The sequence below is a fragment of the Gekko japonicus genome, unplaced genomic scaffold, assembly GCF_001447785.1.
Source record: "Gekko japonicus isolate JY-2015 unplaced genomic scaffold, Gekko_japonicus_V1.1 scaffold1161, whole genome shotgun sequence".
Taxonomy (NCBI): Eukaryota; Metazoa; Chordata; class Lepidosauria; order Squamata; family Gekkonidae; genus Gekko; species Gekko japonicus.
This window is the reverse complement of record NW_015171538.1, coordinates 236,590-258,870: the sequence shown is the minus strand read 5'-3', so window position 1 is coordinate 258,870 and position 22,281 is coordinate 236,590. Positions and strand designations below refer to the sequence as shown.

Genomic DNA, 22,281 nt, shown 5'->3' with positions numbered 1-22,281 from the left:
TGCTAAATTAGATATACCAACTGTCTGCTGAAATGTTTTCCAAGTATGATGGTAGCAGTCTGAAGAAGTGTGTGATTTATTCCACTAGTGTATTACAACCAGTCTTTATTTTCTTCTCAATACCAGCCCTCCCACATTTCCAAACACCGCATGCAGTATAGTCAGTAACATTGTATATTGTAATATAAAACTGGGTCACCTATGGTAACCCTGCTAATCCCCTGTCTTACTATTTAAACTAGGAAGGATCATCATGGAGATTAGCATATTACCTAAATGACTAATAGGTGTTGAGGATGCTGATTCAGAAGATTTGACATCTGAAAAGTTCACATCTCTAATGTCCTTATTGTCAAAAGAACTATGCACAGCTAGAAGCCTTTCCAGTTACACACAGATAAAGGGAAACCAAATTACAACCACCATCCCCGCCCTATAAATTCTGTGGGTACTTTTGTTTTTAAAAAGCCCCTTTGGCAGAGGTAATTCGGAACAGAAAAATGGCAGCAGAATAAGGAAGCTTTCATTCATGAAATGCTCCTTTCCCACTTCAGAGATCTCCATGACTGGTTCCAGACAGTTATTTGTCTTCAAAATCCTGTGTTTGCAACTCTGCAAGGGAACAAGCATTGAGTATTGAAGAAGTTAACCAGTTTCCTCTTCTTCAAATTCGCCTTTCCCAAAGCAGAACCACTGTGTGTGTTTTTTTTAAAAAAACAGCAGTCTAAGTTTTGTTACAGACATTTCCTTATAAACATTCATTCTTCTCACAAAAGGCCTAATACTAGAGTAACCTACTTAAAGCTTTGCCCCCTTTGTTTGACAGCCACCACGGTATAGTGGTTAGAGTGCTGTACTAGAATCTGAGAGGCCCTGGTTCAAATCCCCATTCTGCCATGAAGCTTGCTGGGTGACCATGCACCAGTCACTCAGCCTAATCTCCCCCACAGAGCACCTGTTATGATGATAAAATGAAGAAGGGGAGAATGATGTATGCCACCATGAGCTCCTAGGAAAGGGAGGATAAAAAAGTACTAAACAAATAATAAATAAGGTAGACTTTGAACAGGTTTGTCCAGGATAGTTGCAGGAAAAGGGAATGTGCATCTTCATTCAGTGTGTCTGTGAACTTGAGCATTGGAGAGTGCATATGCCTAAGGCAAGAAGCATGTGTTCCCTTCTTTGACTACATGTCACTCATCTTGCAGTGGACAGCCATTACACATTCTCCTTTGTACAAGATCTCAGATCATGTGAGGATCACGCAATTCCACATCATATGCAAAGCCATTTACTAAGTAAACATTACCCTGGTTATGTTTTGCTTTCAGAATCTAAGCACAAAGAAAAAATGTTTAGCTTTCGATATTTTAAATATCATCTGATTTAGCAAAAATGCATTTCCTTGCTTATTCAGGGTCAGACCCAGACTAAATTGGCATTCTTCTTTCCACTGCAGACCTCTCCATGTCGTTCCTCTGGGTCCCTATCCCTAGGGGCAGCATTACGGGAAGATCAGTGAGCAGCAGTGAAAGAGAGACGGAGGAAAGTTCTGTTTGACAAATGGGAAATATAGTCTGAATCCTACCCTCAGTGTCTGCATAAGAGCAATTCCTTTTTTTAAAAAAAGACTGGCATTCTGTAAAATATTTCTTCCTCAGTTTCTGTTTGAGACCATGAATGGAAGTATCAGCATCTCCAATGAGACAACATCTTTCTCTGGACAGTGCCACAGAGACACCAGAGTTGCTCAAGTGGTATTTCCAGTTCTGTACACCATTCTTTTCCTTGCCGGATTTCTACTTAACAGCTTGGCCATACTGGCTTTTTTCCAGATTCCAACCACATCAAGTTTCATTGTGTACCTTCAGAACATCTTGTTGTCAGATTTCATAATGACACTTATGCTGCCCCTAAAGATTCTGGCCGATTCAGAACTGGGCCTGTGGCAACTCAAAGCTTTTGTTTGTCGTTTTTCAGCTGTAGTATTTTATGACACCATGTACATCAGCATAGTGCTCCTTGGCCTTATTTCACTGGACAGATTTCTCAAGATTGTTCGGCCATTTGGGAAAGTTTGGTTGCGAACTGTCACTTCTGCAAAAATTATTTCAGGATTTGTATGGTTGTTCTTTTTGGGCCTTTCCTTGCCCAATATGATTTTGTCAAACCGCAAAGCTACACCATTCTCTGTAAAGAAGTGTGCCTTGTTGAAGAACCATCTAGGACTGAAGTGGCATGAAGCTGTTAACTACATATGCCAAATTGTCTTTTGGACTGTGCTGATCTTAATTCTCCTATTTTATGTCATCATTGCTAAAAAGATATACAGCTCTTACAGGAAAACTCAAACAGCAGAGTGCAAAATTAAACAAAGAGCCAAGGGTAAAGTGTTTATAATTATAACTGTTTTCTTCATCTGCTTTGCCCCTTTTCATTTTGCCCGAGTACCCTATACTCTTAGTCAAACAGGCAAAACCCGTGATTGTAGCATGCACAACCAATTATTCATTGCTAAAGAAGGCACTCTCTGGCTGGCAGCTACAAACATCTGTATGGACCCCCTAATATACATCTTATTGTGCAAACAATTCATAGAAAAAGCCTTCTGTGTTAAAATGCGAAAATCTAGAAGTACAACTCAGGAAAATATAAGTATTGCCCTGGACACTGGAGTATCTACATAAAGATCTCTGCATGGTGGGTTTGTTTCCGCATTCAGATATTTGCACAACAATGTTGCCAAATGAAAATACATTTTAATTTCAGAAGGGTTTTGGTGATTGTATTCCATTCTGTATTGTTTAAATGCAACTGTTCCAAGGAAGTGACATAATTACCCTGCTAATTCATTCTTCTCATTCATTTTAATTTATTACTGTCTTATGCAAATCAAATGCCAGATTTGCTACAACAGGCTGTCTTGAAAATTCTGCTGGAACTGATTATTTTTACTAGACTCTAAACATCTCAGTTACAGAATAATAATCTTTTCCCAGAAATCTCAGGAGGATATTATAACTAGTTCCACTTAAAGGTAGTCATTGACAAGATTAGACTAATAATAGTATACCTTGCCTAGTATGATAGACAGACCCAGTCAATTACCTGAGCATCACCTTTTCTTATCTTTCTGACAATTATTTATGGTGATATTTTACTTTTTCTACAGATGGTTGGTATAGCTCTGATTGCACTAACAAACATACACTCTTTGAGAAAGTAGGTCAAGATGCCTGCGGTTCATCCCTCAATAAATCCGCATTGTCTGAACTGAAATTATTGAAGAGCTACTTGACAAAGTATTCAAGATATATTTATTCTTCTCTACTTATCACAATGAGTAAAGAGCATTGGGCCAGGTTGCTGACACAGATTAAGGACTTGTTAGCATGTTCACATTGATCCCTATCTGTAGTAAAATGAAGCAAGAGTCCAGTGGCACCTTAAAGACTAATTACGTTTATTTCAATATAAGGTCTCTTGAGTCAGAGTTCACTTCTTCAGATAGATATGACAAGCTTCCATTTGTGGCACACTCTTCTAATATTTCAAATCTCCCAAATTCTCCATTCTATGTAAAAATTACCAAGTTTGACATATACAGCCCAGCCTATCACAAGGATGAACAAAATATTCTGCCCCAGATGCATAATCTCTGAACATGACAATTATATGTTTGACTTTCACAGCCATTAATGAGTAGCAATCAGAGTGATTTGCTCAGTTTTTAATACATTTTTGTTTGATTTTATACAATTAGTGAATTGTAGAAATAAATACAAGTATTTGCATAGATCAGCAAACAGATTGGAGTAACAAGACATCATTAGTAGGAAGTTCTTTTATGCAAGATGATTGTATTTTACCCAAAATTGTAATGCATTTATTCCCCCCCCCCCAAGTTTGTTCCTCTACTATTTCTTTTTTATTGAATTTCAATAAACGATTTTACTGACCATTAAAAAAATCTGTAGTGGTCATCCCATCATAATATGGCAATGAGTTCCAAAGGTTACAATTATGTGAAGTATTGCCTTTATCAATAAACTGACTGCTGATCATCTTCAAAGGACAGCCCCTTTTTTGCATTCTGTGGAAGTATTTATAGCACAGTCCTGAACACAGTGTCTCTCTTCTTGGCCTACTGACTTCAAAGGATTTAGAAGGGAGGCTTAGGATGGCACTGAAAACCTTCCTCTCCTGTATTTCCATAGAAACTGTACAAACTTTATTACATGTTTCAGTCACCATTTCTGAACTGCAGCAAACTGAATTTCATATAATACGCTAAATGCGGACACCACATTAACATAACCGATGGCATTTTTATCATTTTATTTCCCTTTAGTAATACTGTTTATTGGATGTACAGTCCTGTTAATTGTACTTGACTGATACAACATAATTCATTTTGAGTCTCAGTAAGAAAGGCATATTATAAATAGCCTAAATAAAATAAACCTATACTTGACTTTTCCCCTTTGGTGACACATTTAAATCTGCACTTTTTGAGGACGGCCTTTGCATCACCTATCCTGAGGTATGTTACATGCTCATATTTGTTGACTTATAGTTTTCTCCTTTTGAGTTATCATCATATCATTCCCCACCCCCACCCCGGCAACAAAAGGCTCTCTATCTGTATGTATAAAAGAAAATCCCCTCACCATAAAATCAATGCCTAGGCCAAACCCCTGCACCTAGAAACACAACATTCAGGGAGAGCACTCCTACCATGACGTAGATGCTCAATAAGAAGGGATTTTTAGAAATTCAACCGCTAAGGAGGTCAAAAGGGGTATAATGTGCTCCCCCCATTGCTTCCCATGTGGCTGCCAGGCTGCTGCCTCCTTGCCCCCCCCCTTCTCTGACTGGTCAGCTGCAGAGCTCAGTGTTCTGAGGTTATAAAAAACCAGTTACAGGAGCCTGCAGAGAGCTAATGACAGTTGAGGAAATCAGGAATAGCCAACCACCTGTGAAGTGCATCAATGCTGCTGGACCAGCCTCTCTGATGGCTTCAAACATGCTCCCCCCCCACCTCCTACATCTGACAGGCAGCTGTCTATCATGTGCAGCAGTGGGTGCAGGGTGCTTAAAGCCATCAGGGAGCCCACCCCAGCAGTAATGCCTTAGCGATCCTGCAGGCCCAGCCTTCACAATGGCTTTAGCCACACTCCCACCCACTATGGAAACATACCCTAAATTTGCAGAAAAGTGGGTTCCTGTATTAGGTTATTTAACTTCTCACAATGTGGGTTCTAGAAAATTGGTTCATATGAACTTGTTTAATATCTGATTGCTCAGAGGTTGTTTTGAATACGTAGTTATGTCCCACTTCTTAAATTTAACATAAATGAAAGGCAATTTTTTTAAAAGGGAGGGGATGCCCTGTACCCCCCCCCAAAAAAAAAATTCAATGCCCAGGCCAACCCTCTGCACTAAAAGACGCCCCAAAATAAGGGGAGTGCATTCCTACCATGACGTCAACCCGCACTACAAAGAGATTTCTGAGAAACATGACCCCTAAGTGGGTAAAAAAGGGGCAAAACGTGTTCCCTCAATTGTTTTCCATGTGCCTGGCAGGCTGCTGCCTCCTCACCCCGATTGGTCACTGTGTAACTCAGAGTTCTAAAGTAGACCTGCCTGCTTGCACTACAAACTTCTCCATTAGCATTCCTACAACAAATGTTACATTTCAAACTTCACATCGTCAGTATTATAACTGTATTTACAGAATTTAAACACTGTAGTGAAGCACGGGTATCAGGCTAGTCTTTATATAATCCCCACAAAAGTTTGGTTTACGTTCCAGCTTGAGGAAAGGTAACTAATTAGATCTTATATCAAATGTTAGGGGTTGGTTCTGCAGATATAATAACAGGAACCAGTAAGGAGCACTCCAACCACATGGATTTAATCAAGTTCCAACACATGTAGACATATCATTTTGGTGAGGAGTCCTACCAAGTCATAAAGCTGAGAACCAAACTACATGTGTAATATAGCTCCTCAGGGCAACCAGCACTTCCAGGATCATTTTGTGTCAGGAAAATTGTATGAGTTAAAAGCTGAAGACCCTTCATTGTGGTCCTAATTGGAATTAGAGCCACTTGAGGAATTAGTTCCCAGAAGCTGATGGGAACTGATTTGACTGCTGGGATAGTTGTGGGAACCCAGATCCAACTTGGGAAGTAGGGGGGAGTCTCATCTAGTTTGGCTGTGAGAAAGAACATTTCAAGACTCTCTCGGCAATCAGTTCCTATGTTGCATTCCTTACAGCAAAAGGCAATGCTTCAGTTACCCCTTTTGCTTCATCAGGTATGAAATTTTCACTTGGATCCAATTACTGAAATGCAGATAAGTCATATTTGTGATTCATACTTGATGCAGAAGGTGCCATTTTGAAAACATTGCAACATGTAGTACAATAAGATATAATTTTAAATTTTTTACATCTGGCCACCCTTTATCTTGAAGCCAGTTCCATTCTGCTGGCTAATCCATTCAGTTCATTCATGAAGAAGATTTTCTACACTGAGATATTTGCATGGAAGAAACAGCAAGTCACATGCCTATTTTGTCATGACTACATGTGACAAGAAGCCTGTGTTTTCTGCCACCTGCATAAATATACAAGACATATTAATCACACATAAACTACATGCAAAGTTCATGCAACTTTTTCAGTATTTTAGTGAGGGAAAGTTTTACTCGTGATTAATACACTGATTTCTGCACTGGAAAGAGTATCAGGAGAAAAAGAATATTTTGTTCTGTATGCAGGATTTTGCAATAATGTTTTATGCTATAGAGATACAACGGTATGTATAAACTCAATGAAATAATTCCCCCATTCTTCATACCAATAATCTCCATGTCACATATTGTAACATATAAAATAACCCTTACAAGAACAGTATCCAAGAAAGAGTCCACACTATACCAAGTAATACACTGAGGAAAAAATTAAAACTGGATATATTTAGTTTAATAGCCTACATTACTAAACTGTATTTAAAAAAATAATTTTATTGTTTCTCCCCACTCAAAACAGTCAAAACAATAAGTCATGCTATAAAGCGGATTGCAGCTGTACAGGGAGGACATAAATGCACGATAATGGGGGGGACGCACTGTTGTTTCCTTGTCTTCCTTTAAGCTTAGACATTTTGATCAAAGTCTGCAACAGGGCTGCCAAACCTATGGTCAGGGCAGGGAATCCCCTCTCCTAAACTCATGTTGCTCACTGCTGCTCCAAGTGACGGGAGGGGGATAAAGACAACTCAACAGCATCATGAGTGCAATGACATCACTTCCAAGCAAAACCCAGAAGTGAAGCAGTTACTCCAGGAATTGCCAGGAACTCTATGGGTTTTTTCCAAGAAGTGATGTCATGATGCTTTCAGTGCCATCCCCACTATCTCCCCATTCCCAAACATTCATGCCAGTCCTCTCTCTTTTGCCATCAAGTCACAGATGACTTATTCCAACCCCGTAGGGCTTTGAAGGCAAGAGACGGTTAAAGGTTTTCTGCCATTGTTAACCTCCGCATCACAATCCTGGTGCTCCTTGGTGATCTCCCTTCCAAATAGTAGCCAGAGCCAACCCTGCTTAGCTTCCAAGATTGGGCTAGCCTGGGCTATCCAGGTCAGGGCAGTCTTCTCTTACTCATCTATTTATCACTTCCCCCCCCCTACCTTTTATAAAAAGAGGTCCAGAGGGCACACATGGCTGTCTCCTCTAGGCTTGCCAAGTCTCCCCGGGGGGCGGGGAAACCCCCGCCGCAGAGGCCCGTTCTCCACCGGCAGCGGATCGGTCCCCGGGAGGAACTCCACCCCGACGTGCACGTCACCCGGAAGTGACGTGACCACGTCGGGCACGCTGAGGGCGGGGCCATGGTCATCCGAGGGAAAACTCTATGGTTTTCTCTCAGATGGTCATGGCCCCACCCCCAGCGTGCCCAGCGTGCCCGCGTCACTTCCAGGTGACGTGGATGCGGCGCGCGCGCTCCAGCCGCCAGCTGGGAGTCCCCCGCTGTGGCTCGATTCACACTTGGCAACTCTAGTCTCCTCCTTCAGATAGGGTCTGGAGATCTCCCAGAATTCCCCTAGAAGAAATGACAGATTCAGGGGGCAGACACTATGGCAGCTCCCTCCCTGCTCCAAACTCTGCCCTCCCCTGGTACCACCCCCAAATTTCCAGGAATTTCCCAAGCTGGAGTTGTTAACCCTAGCCTATGTCACTGCAGCAAGTTTTAATACCTGTCCATGGTTGCGTCCTGGGTGGTACTACAACTACAGGATGCGACCTATGTGTGGGTGAGATGGTAGTAGCCACAGGGAGCAAGAGTGACCCCGAGACTGCTAGTCATTAAGAAATATAAGACCCAGAGAAGTCTTGCATTCTCTGAAGGCGCGTTTAGCCCTGCGGCTAGCGCACCCGCCTTGAGACCAGAAGGCTGCAGGCTCGATCCCCGGCTGGGGAACAAAAGTTGGTGTTTTATTCTCAGGTGATATGAGATCACCAAAAATACCTTCCACACTGTGCTAACATGTTTTCGTTGTGTCGACCACAGCGTGGAATGAATAAGCACCCTTTGTGTGCATTGTTTTCTTCCCCCTCCCCTCTTTGTCATTGTTCCAATATGCTTAATCCTTTGCCTTCTAGACTTTACCGCCTCGCCGGCTCCGTCGCTTGGCACCAGCGCCTCGCCCGGTCCCCGCGCTCTGACGCCTCGCCCCGCCGCAGCTCACCCCGGGCGCCTCTTCTTTGCCTCTGGCGCCGCGCCTCCGCCGCAGCACGACCGGGGCGCCTCTTCTTCGTGGCCTCACCCTCCCGGCCTCATCTTCCTGGCCACACAGCCGCGCTCGTCCAGCCCGCGGGGGTAGCTGGAGCCAGCCGCCCCCTTCCATCGTGCCCCGCCACGCGGCTTCCCACTTCTGGGGTCATTTTTTTTTCCTCACTCGAGTATAAGCCGAGGGGGTGCTTTTTCAGCACAAAAAATGTGCTGAAAAAGTCAGCTTATACTCGAGTATATACGGTACTGCAAATTTTCTTCATGTACTAATTCCTATAAATTTCATTCCATTTATTCGTAGGAACTACACAATATTGCTGCAGAACAGGTATATACAAATTCACTGTGTTGAGGTATCAGATTACTATTTCACGAGTAAGATTGCTTCAGGTAGGGATTATGAAACCTGTCTGAGCTCCACTATGGGAACATCCTGTAGATTTCTTCACCCCCACACCGAAGCTGAGGTGATCTTACTCAATTACCAGCCTAGTCAAAATCATTCCTTGCACAGAATGTACAGAACTATATACTATACTTAAACATAGCCAGCACTAAAGTGATTTAAAAATACACAAACTTGAGTTATTTGTAATATTCCTTGTGGGCTGGGTAGTACCAAACATAAAAGCTCATTTCTTCCCCATCTGTTATTTGTTTTTGAATAATGACTCAAAGTTAAAATCTTCATTAGTCAGTACAATATAGCAATTCAAAAATTCATCCTGGAATTCTCTAGGTAGCCTCAGTCAATTTCACATGGTCACGGTGAGGGTGAACAAGATGAGGCAGACTCAAAGTCAAACTAGATATGACCGAGAAAGCTCGTAATTAGAAACTTCTATGACTGTGTTGTTGTTTTAAGTCTAACAGCAGTTGTGAGGAAGGACAATTCAGACTGAACCCAGAGCACTGGATAGGGTTGCCAAATGTTACCTACCTTGCCGGCGGGGGACTCCTGCGTGGCTCCCGGTGTGCGCGCCGCATGCACATCACAGGGAAGTGACATCATGACGCCGGGCACGCTGGGGCGGGGTTCCCCCCGGGGCCCGATTCCCCAGCGTCAGGGAACTGGCCTCTGGGGCGGGGGGATTTCCGCCCCCCGGGGGGATTTGGCAGCCCTAGCACTGGAGAAGGGCAGGGAGCTTATGCCATTTCCCTATACTCAAAACACACAAATTGATATTTACACCAAAGGGGAAATTTATAGGTACTATACAACTAGTTTTGGTCCTGCAGCCAGTTCCATTCTGTGGAGCCAATAGCACCGGGGGCTGAAATGGAACAAATGGTGTAGAGAAACAGGGTTCAAACCCCACCTCCTCTGATACTCTGACAAATCAAATTACTCCCTATACCAGTGCTTAAGAAGAGGTATATGAGTTGGCAAGAAAGTTCTGCACAATTTTTTTTTCTTTCTCAACAATTTTTGGCTATTTATAAAGCACCAAACAATTACTTAAAATAGCATGTAAATAAGTGCTGGCAGGACATACTGCACAAGAGCAAGAGGCCTAACCTTAATGAAGGGTGTAACCATGGTATAAAACAGAGTTGCTTCTTAAAAGAAGGGTGTGCCAATGGTTGAGAAATGCTTGAATCAGCTGCTTTTCAACTTCTTTCATCTTTTATTGGGGAGGACAAATATCGATTTTTATAGAAAGGAAGGGCAAGCTGACAGGCCTAAATTAAGCCTATCAATTTATACTGTATATAGACTACTAAGAGAAACATTAGCCTCAAAGCATTCTGAAAAGTACCATGAGGCAAACTAGCATGCCTACATTTCTTGGCCAAACATATGAAGAACTCACCTGCTGCAGGGGAGTGCTATTTAATATTTTTGGAAGAGGGACCAAAAAAGGCTACGTACAGTACAAGGGGACAAGACCAAGCTTCATTTCCTATGTATGAGCTCTATTAGGAAAGAGAATGATAAACATTTGCTCGTTTGTTCAGACACTATTCTTAGATGACCACACAGCCGTCCCTTGCAGACAATAGGTTCTGTGCTAGCTATGATAGCCACAAAAACAGCAAATAATTGTTCTTGCACAACGTATGACTGTCAACTCAATTTCCTCAAGCATTTTTGCATTCAACTTTCAAACCTAGGACTTATTCAAACAACGAATGGGCACACTACACAAAATTTCATAAGAGAAGGGTTAATTCCTTGGCTTGGAAAATCTTTCCCCCTTTAACTCTTAGTTATTTACACAGAGAGTTATTAAAATGTGGAATTTGCTGCCAGAGAATGTAGTGATGGCCACAGGACTAAACAACTTTAAAAGGGGATTGGATACATTCATGAAGGATATGTCTATCAGCAGTTACTAGCCATGGCTACTAGCCTGTTAGAGTTCTTTGAGGGGGGGAACAAACAGATGGACAAGGGTGACCCAGTAGATGCTGTTTACCTACTCTGTCAGAAAGCTTTTAATAAAGTTCCTCATCAAAGGCCCCTAAGTAAACTCAGTAGTCATAGGATAAGAGGACATGTCCGCTTGTGGATTAAAAACTGGTTAATTAATAGGAAAAAAGAAGTGAGTATAAATGGGCAATTTTCACAGTGGAGGGTGGTAAGCAGTGGGCTCAGTACTGAGTCTAGAGATTTTTAACTTGTTCATTAATGATTTGGAGTTGGGAGTAAGCAGTGAAATAGCTAAGTTTGCGAATGACATTAAGGCTGCGGTCACACGGAACATTAGCCACGCTACAGAGACGGAAGATAGGCGGATTTTCCGGGCGCAATCTCACCGGCACATCTGGGAAGCATAGCGCTCCCGTGGGTCACCCGAGGCTTCCTGCCGAATACCGCAGCAAAAAACGAGTACCTCGGAGGTACTAGTTTCCGGAAACGGCGGGGCAAGGGCGGGCATCTGATCGCGTTTCCGGTGGCATCCGGCGCCTGCCCATGTCCCCTCGCAAAAAGCTTTTTTCCCCCAAGTCGCCATGGATGCGCACAAGCACCCAACAGAGCATGCGCATAATTCAGTGTACAGGGAAAAAACGTTTGCCCTGAAGGAAGGCGAAGAGGCGACTGCTTGTCCAACCGTCCCCAGGAGCCGCACAGAAGGCAGTTCAGAGTCGCCCAGAGCGGCGACCCCCCCCTCCGGGGGACCTGCCTTTCGGTTTCATTGTCAGGACTCAAGCTCCCTCTTCCCCACCCCTTGGCCACGTCCCTTTCTCCCTTCTCCTCCCACCGAGTGCCCTTCTGGGACATGTAGTCCGTTTCAGCTGCTTCTTTGCCACATGGTCGTGTGATCGGCACCTCCCCCCTATACACGGGACCTTTACGGGACCTCCAGGAGGCGTCTGCTCGCACAACCGCACATTATTTTGCCCCGGGGCTAACAGCTACGCTCCCCCCCCCCGCATTTTCCTGCCCGTGTGACCGGAGCCTAAGTTGTTCAGGGTGGTGAGAAACCGTGAGGATTGTGAGGTGCTCTAGTGGGATCTGTTAAGCCTGGGCAAGAGGGTGTCAAGATGGCAAACATGGGCAAATGCACATTGGAACCAAAAATCCTGAATATAAATACACATTGATGAGGTCTGGTCGAGACTGACCAGGAGAGAGATCTTGGCAGCATGGTAGGTAACTTACTGAAAATGTCAACCCAGTGCGTGACAGCAATAGAAAAGGCAAATGCTATGCTGAAGATTATTAGGACGGGAATTAAAAACAAATCAGCCAGTATCAAAATGTCCCTATATAAATCTATGGTGTGGCTTCATTTGGAATACTGTGTACAGTTCTGGTCACCACACCTCAAAAAAGATATTATAGCAGTGGGAAAAGTGCAGAAGAGGGCAACTGAGGCCCCGGTCACAGGGCAAAGTTGCCGCAAGAGAGGCACGGATGGTGGGCGGATTATCCGGGCGCGATCACACCCCAACATCTGGGAAGTGGAGCGCACCCATGGCTTAACGCCGAAAATGCGCGTTAAAAAAGTAGTACCTCCAAAGTACTAGTAAATGTTTGCCATGGGCTGCCTCCAGACTCCCGTGGTGTGATCGGGCCGGTGCATGGCATTCCCCTCCGGTCCCTCGTTTACCCACCGTCGCCGAGGGAAGGACCCGTGGTGTGCTGCTGGCACGTCTGATCATGTAATCGCGGATCAAATTGCGCCAGGGCAATTAGCCACACCTTCCCCCCACGATATCCGGCCCGTGTGACCAGGGCCTGAGATGATTAAGGGGATGGAACACTTTTCCTATGAAGAAAGGGTAAAAAGGTTAGGGCTCTTTAGCTTGGAAAAACAACAACTGAGGGGTGACATGAGATAGGTTTACAAAATTATGCATGGGATAGAGAAGGTAGAGATATAAGTACTTTTATCCCTTTCTCACAATACAAGAACTTGTGGACATTCAATGAAATTAATCAACAGTAGGTTTAGAACAGAGAAAAAGAAGTACTTCTTCACCCAAAGAGTAATTAACACAGAGAATTCACTGCCACAGGAAGTGGTGGCGGCTACAAGCACAGACCGCTTCAATAGGGGATTAGATAAACATATGCAGCAGAGGTCTATCAGTGGCTATTAGCCACAAGGTGTAGATGGAACACTATGTCTGGGGCAGTGATGCTCTGTATTCTTGGTGCTTGGGTGGCAACAGTGGGAGGGCTCCTGGAGTTTTAGCCCTGCTGGTGGACCTCCTGGTGGCACTTGGTTTTTGGCCACTGGGTGACACAAAGTGTTGGACTGGATGGACCATTGGCCAGATCCAGCATGGCTTCTCTTATGTTCTTATGGTGACTGAGGGGAACCTCCACATTCAGAGGCACTAAACATCTGAATACCGGTGCCAGGAGGCAACATCGGGGTAAGGTCTCAGTCTCTATGTCCTGCTGTTGGCCATCCAGAGGAACTGGTTGGCCTCTGTGTGAGACAGGATGCTGGGCTAGATGGACCACTGGTCTGATTCAGCAGGGCTCTTCTTATGGTCTCATGTTCTTAACCCCCTTAAACTATTTTTATTTGCTTCTCCAGTCAGAAGTAAGATCCTTAGATGTATTGAAAATACTGAAAGAAAGGCTAAGCCACAGCAAAAAAGTTCCAGAAATATCACCGTTGTGGTTTTTGCACTCCATTTCTTGCACACAAAAGTTCTTTACCTCTGGAAGGCAATAAATATGCATGCATATTTTGGGAAAGCAATGCCTGTTTTTACTTAAGTTTTAACATGAGTGACTGGAACAATGCCTGATGCAAACATTTAAAATGTCTCTCTACTTAAAACACTAACACAGGTGAAACCAAACAAACCTTCTTGAGATTTTCTTATAAGAGAAATGTTCTGCAATTATGGAATATAGATTTTTTCTCTCCATCTGAACATTTTATATATTGTCAAAGTAAGCAGATAATACAGAGTGCCTTAAACCAGTGGTTGCCACAAATCAAGTACACAAGTTGAGCTAAAGCCAGCAGATGCTGGCATACTAGAGTTAGAAAAAGAGAAAACGTCTGTGGGACAACCCAATTAAGCATGACAGCAAAGCCCTTCAGTTAAATACATAAAAAGCTCAAATATTATAGAATATATAAGTCCATGCAAAAGGTCCAAAAGGAAGACTGGACTCAATGGTGAGAATATGAAGTGGCTTAGAGGTTAAGATGCTGAGCTGCAGACCAGAAGGTTTGTAGTTCAGCAGTTCGAGACACTAATGCTGCATGACAAAGTGAGCTCCCATCTTCTCTGGACCCAGCTCCTGCCAACCTAACAGTTCGAAAGCAAGAAACTGGTACGACTTCAGTGGGAAGGTAACAGCGTTTACTCATGCTGGTCACATGACCACGGAACCGTCTTTGGACAGTGCTGGCTCTTCGGCTTGGAAACGGAGATGAGCACCGCCCCCTAGAGTCGGATTCGACTGGCTTTCGAGCAAGGGAAACTTTTGCTTTTACTTCAAACAAGTCACAATATTTATTCAAACAAATCACGTTGATAAAGAGGTTTCTGTCTTTCTTATTTTCCCCTTTTCTACACAGTCTTCTTCAGATCAAAGCATCAGTCCAACCCCATACAGTGTTACAATAGAATTCAAAGCTGTAGTCAAAATACAAAGATGTTTTCCTAGGATGCAGAGTTTACAATGTTGCAGTGTTCCCTGCTTTAAATTGTTTTCTCTTTCTCTTATTCTATTTCTGGGTTCCTCTGGGACTTTCTTTCTGTGTCATACTAGGGCTGCCACTCTCCAGTGGGGGGTGGAGTTCTCCTGGAATGACAACTGATCTCCAGTCTACAAAGATCAGTTCCTGTGAAGAAAATGTCAGCTTCAGAGGGTGGACTCTCTGGCATCACACTCCTCTAAGCTCCCTCCCCTCCTTCAAGCTCTGCTCTCCCCACGTTCCACCCCCAAATCTCCAGGAATTTGCCAACCCTGAGTTGGCAACCCTATGACATACACATCTCCCCCCCCCTCCCCGATGCCAGCTTTTGAATGCTCAAAACAAGGAACAGCACAGGAAAGGTAGGCAGTAGTGGGTGAGGGTACAACAGACTAAACATACACAAAGTAGTACAAATCCAACAGGCTTGAATTAGGAGTCATTTCCAAGGTTGATAATGAGCCTTCATTCCCAGGTATTAAACTTCACAAATTTTAGGCTAATTGCATTCTACAGTTACCACTAGAGATTGTCTCAGTTGGATAAATAGTTTTTCTCAGGGGTCATTTCGTAGAAGAAGAGGTGCAGGAGCTCATTAGCATAACTCATTAGCATAAGTTATTTGCATATGCCACACCCCCTGACATCACCGGAAGTGTGTCCAAAGGCAACACCCACCACTCAGGCTCCACTGGACTGTTTTGGATTGCGAGCTATTGGGGGGGGGGACGTGCAGATCTGTCCTTGCAGAGGAGGGAGAGCTTGTACCTGAATAAAAACTTGGTCTTAAAGGTGCCACTGGACTGTTTTGGACCGGGGGGCTGGGGGGAGCTCTGCAACTTACCTGGCTGCTTCTTGCTCTGACTGAGGGCTGCTGGGAGCAGGGGGTGGGGCTTGTTGCATGTGCCAGCCCCCTGGGCTCTTTACTGCCGGAGCTCTGCTCCTGTGCGCTCCTACAGGAAATGACCCCTGGTTTTTCTTAGTGTGGCTATCTCTTTAGTATATTTTTATCCCAACCTTCTTCCAAAAAAAACCCCCTCAGGCTTCTGTATAGTTCTAGCCTCCCTATTTATCCTACCAACCACCCTGGAAGGTGAGCAAGAGTAGACTGGCTCACAGTCATCCAGAGAGCTTCATGGCAGTATGCAGATTTGAAGTCAGGAATCCCAGATCCTAGTCTAACCGTTCTAACCACTACACTGGCTAGTCTGTTTCCTCAAATACCTTTAAGTTCATTTTAAAAAAGTATCAGCTGCTTTGCTGCAATGCGGCTGAGAGGTGACAAAAATACTATGGCACATTGGAGGAATGGCCCATAATAATAAAACACATTAAACAAACTGAAAAGGTGATAAGCGTTCCTGGTGTTACTCCATGGCCTATGTAACTACAGCTGTTCCAGCCTGTTAGCTCCTTATTTTATGGCTGTGGTTCTCTGTTGTTGTTTTTTTGAGCTCCTTATTCTTGTCAGTCAAGTTCACAGCCAATTCCATAATGCTACCACAATGGAGCACATTTCACAAATACCTGCGTATTTTAATATTTTACAACAGATCTCTCATTCTCTGAACACTGTGCAGACACCACACTACTACATCCATTCAGGTGCATTCAAGCATTCTATACTCAACCACAATACTGCTGAAGAAGCAAAGCTCATGTTCCATTAACATTCAGTCCCAGATAATCAACCACTTTGCAAACATTCTAAGTGTGTACATCAAATGTGCATGGGAGGGGAACAGGGCTGCAACAGCAAGCTCAGCCCTGACCTATGTGTGTTCATTGGAATGTATGCACATACAGAAGGGTTACCATATTTTGAAAAGCAAAAAAGAGGTCATATTTCCTGACTCACTACTTCAAACAAGTGATCACTATGACAAATCTCATTTTAAATACCCCTAACTATTTAAGATGTGATAACTGCTTCTAACTAGAAATATTCCTAACTTTCCAACTCAAAAAGAGGATATTTTCATCAGTTTTTTAAAAAGCCCAAAAGAGGACGTACATGGAAAAAAGAGGACATATCCTCTAAAACAAGGACATCTGGTAACCCTAACATACAGATGTACATGCTCGTCACAGGGGGGGAAAATCTACTGTATGACACAATCTGTCTTGGAGTTTTTGATACACAGCTATGTTGCTGACATGTGATTAAGTTCATTTACCAATGTCTCCAAACAGAGAGAAGTAAGAAGTCCTTCAGATTGTGCAGTGCCTTGGAAGGGTAGAAGTTGCAACACAAAGTCTTTTAACTCAGCAGACAAAACACCCCCTTTTGCTGATCATGGTTTTTAAGAAGGCGCTAGTGGTATGCCTATGAAAGCAAACTCTATGGTTTTCCCTTGTATGGCCGTGGCCCTGCCCCCAGTGTGTCTGGCGTCATCACGTAACTTCCGGGTGACATTCATGTGGTGCGCACGCACCAGATGCCGGCCGGGAGCCCCCCGCTCCCGGCAAAGATCAACTGGGCAACCCTACTGCTGACTGTGATGTCTGTCCAGGTGTGGATTCAGCTGGTGCTGCACCAATTGCACTGGCTGCCAGTTGAGAACCAGATCTGGTTCGAAGTTTTGGTATTAACCTTCAAAGCCCTATCCAACCAACATACCTATGGCTGTCTCTCCCCATATGTACCCCAGAGAGCCTTGCACTCTGCAGATCAACATCTTCTGGAAGTCCCCCACCCAAAAGGCATCTGCCTAGCTTTGACCAGGGCAGGGCATTTTCTGCCCTGGCCCTGGCCTGGTGGAACATGCTCCCACCTGAGATCAGTTCTGTTATGTATTTGCTTATGTGTTATGCTATGTAACCTACACCGGAGCTTCAGGCACAAGCTCCATTGACTCTCAGGTATTCTAAACCCTGCAGTCGGATTGGTCACTGTTGTGTAACTGACCAATCCGGAAAGACTCTGAACTTCAGTGGGAACAAATCCCATTGGTTCTAAGCTCTGAATTGTAATTGGTCATTAATGTGCTAGGGGGTGTGGTTTTCCCTGGTTCAAAATGTATAAAGTTGCATCGTCCTTGAGTGTTGTTGCTGTGTTGCTGTGTTCTGAGCTGAATAAACAAATCACTATTTTGGAAACGCTGCCTCAAACTCAGTATATAACAAGGTCCCTGGTGGGATCTATTACCATTCCGCAGGGCCTGTAAAGTGGAGCTGTTCCACCAGGCCTATGGCTGAGGCGGTGGATGTCCAAACATCTCAGCCTCCCCTGCTCATACTGCCCTATTTAATAGCCCTACAATGCTAAAGAGACCTGCATAGCATCTTCTGGCCAATTGGATGCCTTATTGACCATCTAGCCAGCACCCACACAGGAGGTATTTTGGACTACCACAAACCGGCCTGCCATCTTATTCTGAATTGGTTTTAAACTGGATTTAAATTGTATATTTTAATATTGTTTTACTGTGAAATGACCTATTGTGACCTGCCCTGAGTCCACTAGCAGAGGAGGGCAGGATATAAATCAAATAAATCAATAAACAAAACTTTATCCAGAGTCTAAATGCGTCCAGCCAAGCTACTGATTCTAATGAAGGAATTGCACATTCTTGGTGAATGGCTACACTGGATATACATTTTGGTAACCTGGTTATTTTTCTCAGGAATCCAACTAATCCAGCTCTCTGTTTACTACACCACACTGGTATCTATTGCTACACTGGTTTTCCAAACCTCAAATACAGCCTGGATCTATCACCTGAGTTGCCCATCTCTTCAAATAAGGCAAATGTCAACTTGGCTGAGGCACAGTTATGGTTATGAAAACTGTATGTGGGCTAAATAATTAAGCTGCCCTCACCTGTACTGCAGTCCTGATGTGAACTGGGGTCTCCCATGGTTGCTATTTGAGAGGGGGGGACATGTTGGGTCTAATCAAGCTCTTCATTTTGCCCAGAATGACTGTTATGAAGAATGAAACAGATGATGTCCTAGAACAAAGGTACAAAGATCCTTGGAAAGGGAAAGACTAGTGTTGATAATATTTCTACTTATGAGGTATTAAAAACACACAATAAAGATTGCTTATAAGTCACTGGAACATGTTTAATAGAATGGGTCTATTGTCCCTCAGTCACACTGAGGTCTTCTCTACCCCTTCCCAGCTCCCAAAATCTGAAATGTGTGTGTGTGAATTTGTACGAAGCCCTGGGTTCTTTTGCAGGATTTTGCAGCCCTCCTTCATTCTCCTCATCCACTTTACATTTTATACTAGGTGTGTCACCCATCTCATGGAGTTTCTTATTATAGGCAGACTTAAAACTTGACAAGCCTTAGCTTGCAAATTGGCAAAAAATATGCCTAGATTAAAAGCAACTCCAAGGACCGTTTTAACCATTTTTCTACTACAGTAAATTTCATCAGTATAATAAAACTGCTGCTGAGTCTGGCTAAGCATGTGCACACTGAAAACAGAAACACACCTGTAGTTTTCTGGGTTTTTTGCCATCAAGTTGCAGCTGACTTATAGCTACCCAGTAGGGCTTTCAAGGCAAGAGACACTGAGAGGTAATTTGCCATTGCCTGCCTCTGTGTAGCAACCCTGGACTTCCTTGGTGGTTTCCCATTCAAGTACTAACCAAGGCCATCCCTGCTTAGCTTCCAAGTTCTGACAAGATTGGGCTCACCCAGCTAACCAAAGGGCACACTTGTACTACGGAAGTCAAAATGGTATGTAACTAAACATAATACATATGTGACATATTGCACTGATGTAATTGGACACCAAGAGAATTTATCTAGTCTCAAGTATTTAAAAAGATTTTGGATTTAAATTTGTCTTTGCACCTAATTCCGGTTAGTTTTTCTTTTTCATGCCTCAAATATTTGACTTTTTAAGAATTATGTAAAATAGAAGGCCATTTCCTGTTCTCCCAGAATCACAGGACACATTTTCAGGGAGGCCACACTTTTAAACATTTCTTCAGCTCTAAATCCAGGGTAGGGTTGCCAAGTGTACCTACCCTTGGCAGCGGGGGAGCCTTGCCGGGCTCCGGGAGCTCTCGCTGGACGCGTCACAGGAAGTGACGTGCTACGGCGCTCACGTTGGGGGCGTGGCCCAGATCGTCGGGGGGAAACCCCCCGGGGCCCAATTTCGCCGCGGCAGAAATCGGGCCTCCAAAGCGGGGGTTTCCCCGCCCCCCGCCCCCACTTGGCAGCCCTAGTCCAGGGGTTCATTACATCATGTGTGCAAGTATCATTAGCAGCCTCACTTGTGAAATTTTGAGTCAAACTTAGTGTTTGTGTTACCAAATCTGATCATGCAAGACGCAAACTGATATGAATCAGGATAAGAATTATTTTATACAAGTGGGAACCCACAATACTCACATTGGGACTCCCTCCTCCACTGCTGCTGATTCTCTCTTTATGGCTTGAGGGGGGGGAGAATCCTTACCAGCTGCCAGAGTGATCCTCTGCTGCTGCCAAGCCAGAAGAAGTAGCCGGTATCCTCTGCTGCCAGGTCAGGTGTGGAGCAGCAGCTGGCATGCTCCTTGTGGCCAGGCCCAGAGCAGCAGCCAGTGTGCTCCACCATTACTGCTGGGCCCGCAGCAGCCGCCAGTGTGCTCTGCCATTACTGCTGGGCCCGCAGCAGCCGCCAGTGTGCTCCGCCACCACTGCTGGGCCCACAGCAGCCGCCAGTGTGCTCCGCCACCACTGCTGGGCCCAAGGGCTAGAGCAGTTCCCAGCATGTTCCTTGCTACTGTAAGGCCAGGAGCGGCAGCTGGTGTCCTCTGCCGCTGCAGCCCAGCCGCTGGCAGGGTTCCTGGGTGGCACTGCTGCTGCTGGGCTCAGCAAGGCTTCTCTGGCTGTGTCAACCGCCTGGGGTAAGTCCTCTGTGCTTGCACAGAGAATGCTAGTTTACTTTAAGAGGGATTTAATTCCCCCCATGTGTCTTTTTTTGAAAATTCAGATTTTTCTGCAAACCTGGGGAGTAGCCCAAGTTTTAGCCCCCACGTGGCCCCAATCTGCAGATTTGGTTATCCACAGATGTGGGCCATGGGTGGCTAATAGCATACAGATAAGCAAAAAAACCTCACATATCTACATTTATTTCCCCCATAAACTCCCCTTGTAGTCAACAGAACCTAACTGTGCTCATTTAGAATGAATTTAATCACAAATGCACACAAATGAGGTTAGAATTTACAAATCATACATAAAATTATAATGGCTGGATTTAAAATATTTTAAAGCAAGGAGAGAACTTGCCTAGTAATTTTGAAGATTTAACAGAAGGAAAAAAAGAGGCTAATACCACATTTATACAGGAAGTAGAGGCTGAGAAAAGAGGTAGTTTCAACCAACTTTTCCAAACTTGCACAAAAACAACATAAAGATATGGAAAACACATCTGTAGTGGTATCTGACAATAACACGTTTCAGAGCTACATCATGGGGGAAATTCCTCCTTGCATCAGATTACATCAGTTCTGGTCTAGGAAAGTACCTACCACAAAATAAAAAGTAGTGGCTAAAGAGTGGAAAGACTGGGCATTTGCTCCAATACTGATAAAGGACTTACCACGTTAACACTGCCATTTTGCACAGAATGCTCAATAAAATGCACAGCAAAAGAGAATTTTCAGTTTTCATGAAAGTGACTTGCCTAAATGTCTTCAAAATCCTGAACTAGCACTGGACTATTAAGGTACCACAGAATTCACTGCCACAGGAGATGGTGGCGGCTACCAGCATGGACGGCTTCAAAAGGGAATTGGATAAACACAGGGGTCATTTCCTGCAGGAGCGCAGAGGAGCAGAGCTCCGGCAGTAAAGAGTCCAGGGGGCGGGCACATGCAACAAGCCCCACCCCCTGATCCCAGCAGCCTTCAGTCAGAGCAAGAAGCTGCCAGGTAAGCTGCAGAGCCCCCCGGCCCCCTGGTCCAAAACAGTCCAGTGGCACCTGAGAGGTGGGTGTTGCCTTCTGACACACTTCCGGTGATGTCAGGGGGTGTGACATATGCAAATAAGTTATGCTAATGAGCTATGCTAATGAGCTCCTGACCTCTTTTTCTATGAAATGACCCCTGGATAAACATATGGAGCAGAGGTCCATCAGTGGCTATTAGCCACAAGGTATAGATAGGAACTCTCAGTTGAGGGCAAGGGATGCTCTGTATTCTTGGTGCTTGGGGGGGGGGCAACAGTGGGAGGGCTTCTAGTGTCCTGACCCCACTGCTTCTAGTGTCCTGATGGCACCTGGTAGTTTTGGCCACTGTGTGACAGTGTTGGACCGGATGTGCCATTGGCATGATCCAACATTGGCTTCTCTTATGTTCTTAATGAGCTCCCAGAAGAGATCAGGGCCCTGAGGGACCTCATGCAGTTCTGCAGGAC

General features: G+C 44.3%; 2 protein-coding genes across 2 annotated transcripts in view; one reads left to right on the top strand and one right to left on the bottom strand.

The window, feature by feature from the left end:
• Positions 1-22,281, bottom strand: part of MED12L (mediator complex subunit 12 like) — a 240,815-nt gene that overhangs the window by 90,614 nt on the left and 127,920 nt on the right.
• P2RY13 (purinergic receptor P2Y, G-protein coupled, 13) lies at positions 1,640-2,752 on the top strand. The gene has a single exon (XM_015419631.1). The coding sequence runs from the start codon at positions 1,677-1,679 to the stop codon at positions 2,685-2,687; it is 1,011 nt and encodes a 336-aa protein (XP_015275117.1). The 5' UTR covers positions 1,640-1,676; the 3' UTR covers positions 2,688-2,752.